This window comes from Penaeus monodon, chromosome 34, assembly GCF_015228065.2.
Source record: "Penaeus monodon isolate SGIC_2016 chromosome 34, NSTDA_Pmon_1, whole genome shotgun sequence".
NCBI classification, from domain to species: domain Eukaryota; kingdom Metazoa; phylum Arthropoda; class Malacostraca; order Decapoda; family Penaeidae; genus Penaeus; species Penaeus monodon.
In genome coordinates, this window is record NC_051419.1 from 30,428,297 (window position 1) to 30,431,453 (window position 3,157).

The 3,157-nt window shown below is 38.7% G+C and overlaps 1 protein-coding gene across 1 annotated transcript in view; it reads left to right on the forward strand.

Annotated features, from left to right (window-relative positions):
• Nucleotides 1-3,151, forward strand: part of LOC119594704 (F-box only protein 28-like) — a 9,716-nt gene extending 6,565 nt beyond the window's left edge. The window contains exons 5-8 of the mRNA XM_037943762.1: nt 283-425; nt 632-745; nt 1,579-1,761; nt 2,293-3,151. Of these exons, the coding sequence (XP_037799690.1) occupies nt 283-425; nt 632-745; nt 1,579-1,761; nt 2,293-2,688 (836 nt within the window). The 3' untranslated portion in view covers nt 2,689-3,151. The remainder of the gene's footprint in view (nt 1-282; nt 426-631; nt 746-1,578; nt 1,762-2,292) is intronic.
• Nucleotides 3,152-3,157: the final 6 nt, after the last annotated feature.

A 3,157-nucleotide genomic window follows, 5' to 3' on the forward strand; every position in this document is an offset into this window, starting at 1 on the left:
GTTTATATTAGGAGAGTAATGTGTCCCAGTCATATTGCTTGTCAGCCATGGAGCCTAGTCCAAATTATTTCTCTAGAGTCGCCTGCACAATTTGTTCAGCCACCCCTCTGCGTTTGTGTATGTTAAAGCACCTTTATTTATCCACATAATTTTTAAATTTTCTGTACCTCCCTTGTTATGAAAAAGAAATCATCAGTCAGTGGCTGAAATGCATGACATTACTCATCAAGCCTCACTTTTACAATCAAGAGAAGTTTCACAGACCTTACATGATCTTTTCAGTTTCTCCAAGAGCAATACTCCTGTCAAAGTCAGAACCAGGGTCATCATCCTCATCAGAACTCCAGTACGTTATTGCAGCCAACAAGTACAACAAGAATTCCTTGAATGGCCTCAGTAAGGAAGTCAGTGAACTGAAATCTAAGGTGAGTCTTGCTGTAGTGAATTGTAACCAAGGCTATGGTATATTTTTAAGTTCCCTTTCTTTCACTGCAGCCACATCCCTTTGAAGGCTAACTATGTCACTATTGTGTGGAATGTGGGTAATAGAGGGAACTGTGAAATGATTGGAGGAGTTGGTAATGCTGTGTTTAGGTTCAATGATGTCATGTATACTTTTTCATGTTAACAGCTCCACGAAATGCGCAGGAAAGTTAGCGAGCAAGAGCGGGTAGCACTTGAGCAGAATCGCCTTGTCTCTGAACAGTCCACAAAGATATCACTTCAAGAAGGAAAAATAACAGAGGTAAGTCTTTTTGAGATGTGTTACAGTTCTTTGCAGATTGCAGGCTCTGTAACAAAATATCTACATTATGGCAAAACTTGTACCTCCCTTTCACAATTCTTTGGTTTGGATAGGCGACATATTGGCTATGTGATTGTAGTCAGGGCTCACCAGGGGCCTTCTGGCTCTCACAAAGATAATGTTGCTTTTTTGAGAGTTTTGTACTCTGTTTCCATTAGTTAGAGTTTTTTAATTGTTCAAATAATACAATACCTCTGGTTGGCTTCCCCTCTTAAAATGTTGAAAGGCAGAAACATAGTGGTGTGTACCAAATGTGGGTAACCAGCATGCTTGTTTTCATGCTTTGTATATGTACTGACAAAATCTAGGTTTGTGGATTTCATACAATATGAGGCCTTAGTGCTGTTTTTCAGTCAAAATTTCTTGCAATAGTATCCAGCCATCACTCTGCAAAGTCCCCAGGGTAGAAGAGCTGTAGATTGAGTGGATTGCAGATAGCCATTCTCAGTTCTTGCTATTGATGGTATGGCCTTGTGTGAACAGATACAGGGCAAAAAAGGATTTCATGGGATTATAAGCTTGGCTCTAAGCTTATAATTGAAAGTAATTTACATTTCATGGCTTTTATCCATTTATTTGGAATTTTGAGTTTTAAGTCATAAAAATGTTAAAAAGGCTAGTAGTAAGTGTAGCTACTTAATTATACTTATCCTGTGTGTGTTTGTGTGTAGCCACAGCATTGCTACAGTTACTGTTATATTCAAAGAAGTTATTATCACTGTTGTTTATATATATTTATCTTTACCACACAATCTTAATTTTGATATTTACAGTTAAACAGGAAGCTTCTGGAATATGATCAGCGCTTTTCTGAATTGCAAGCAGAGATATCTCGCATTAGGGAAGGCTGCAGTGAAACGTCAGCGAGCAGCAGCAGCAAAAGTTCACAGTTCTTTGCAGCACCAAGTCAGACCACTCCTGCTGTGGGCTCAGCATTGTTTGTGGCTGCTAACATGGTATGTAATGTGTTACTGATTTGTCTCTTTTGTGAATGTGGAAGCCATTTTGGTCAAGGTGCATCACAACCATGTTATATCAAGAGATCTCAAGTGTAAACTCATCCCTTGGCAACTAGCGGTTATTGGCATTTTCTCCATTATGGGAACCATTTTTTTCAGTGGTAAAAAAATCAAAAGAAACTAACTACTGTGGTAAATTTTTCAACTAGTGACCAAGTTGCATTATCCAAGACAGCCTATGTTTTCTGTGTACTTTGCAATATCAGACGTTTTTGAGTCGGTAACTTGGTGTTCCTCATTATGTGGATTCCATCTTAGGGTTTTGGTTCTTATGAACTGGGATATGTAGGTTGTGATGGCTTTGTTGTAATTAGAGAATCACCACTATGAAGGTCTATGATTATAGTACATTTCCTATGCTATAGCTTTAGAATAATAACATTAAATGTATATTAACTATAAAGCCTAAATCCATTTTGAATTCTCTTACTTCAGAGGATTAAAGAAACAAACGTGATTACATTTCAGGTGCCTGTTAACATAACAGCGGCACAGCTGTCTTCACAAGCATACTTGAATCCGCCACAGCTGGCCGGCTACTCCTCAGGAGGGTTGGCCTTCACAATGGGCCCCTCTCCGCACACAGGCTCAGCCAGTCTGCAGACCACAACATCTACCATTCCCTCAACCAGCAAAGTGTCTTGCCTCAGTGCAGGGGCCTCGGGTTCAAAGAGCCTTGAAGGGGACTCCCTCTCTCCCACATCTCAGGCTCTGGAGAACCCTGCTCTGCCATCACAGAGCAACATGGAAGCAGGAGGGGTCAGCAGTAATTCTCACAGAAGGAAGCACAGAAAGAGGCACGCCTCCGAAAATGATGGGGATCAAGACACAGTGCCCTTGACGGTCAAATGGGCAAAGAAATAACCACTTCCCATGCAACATTTAGGGATAAATTGCAACTGTGGCATATATTGACATAACCACTTCCCATGCAACATTTAGGGATAAATTGCAACCGTGGCATATATTGACATATATATCTCTGTAAAGTTATAGATGCTTTTAAATAAGTTATGACTTATATTTATAAGAAACTGGAAGACACTTACTTGAACTTTTTTTTTTTTTTCTTTCCATAATTATTATTCAATTTTCAGATTGTGACTCGACTCCTTGACGATTCCCATTGTAAATAAATGAAGTAGATTATTAAACAATGTGTGAAAATCAGTCGGTCACAAGCTCATTACTTTGATAAAGACATATTTATCTCTACTTTAGTTTAAAAGAGCTTGAGAATTCATTTCAATATCTGTATTCTTAATCATCAACAAGATTAAGAATGAAAAGCACAATATTTTTGATAGCTGTAGTTATTAGTATGTCATATCTC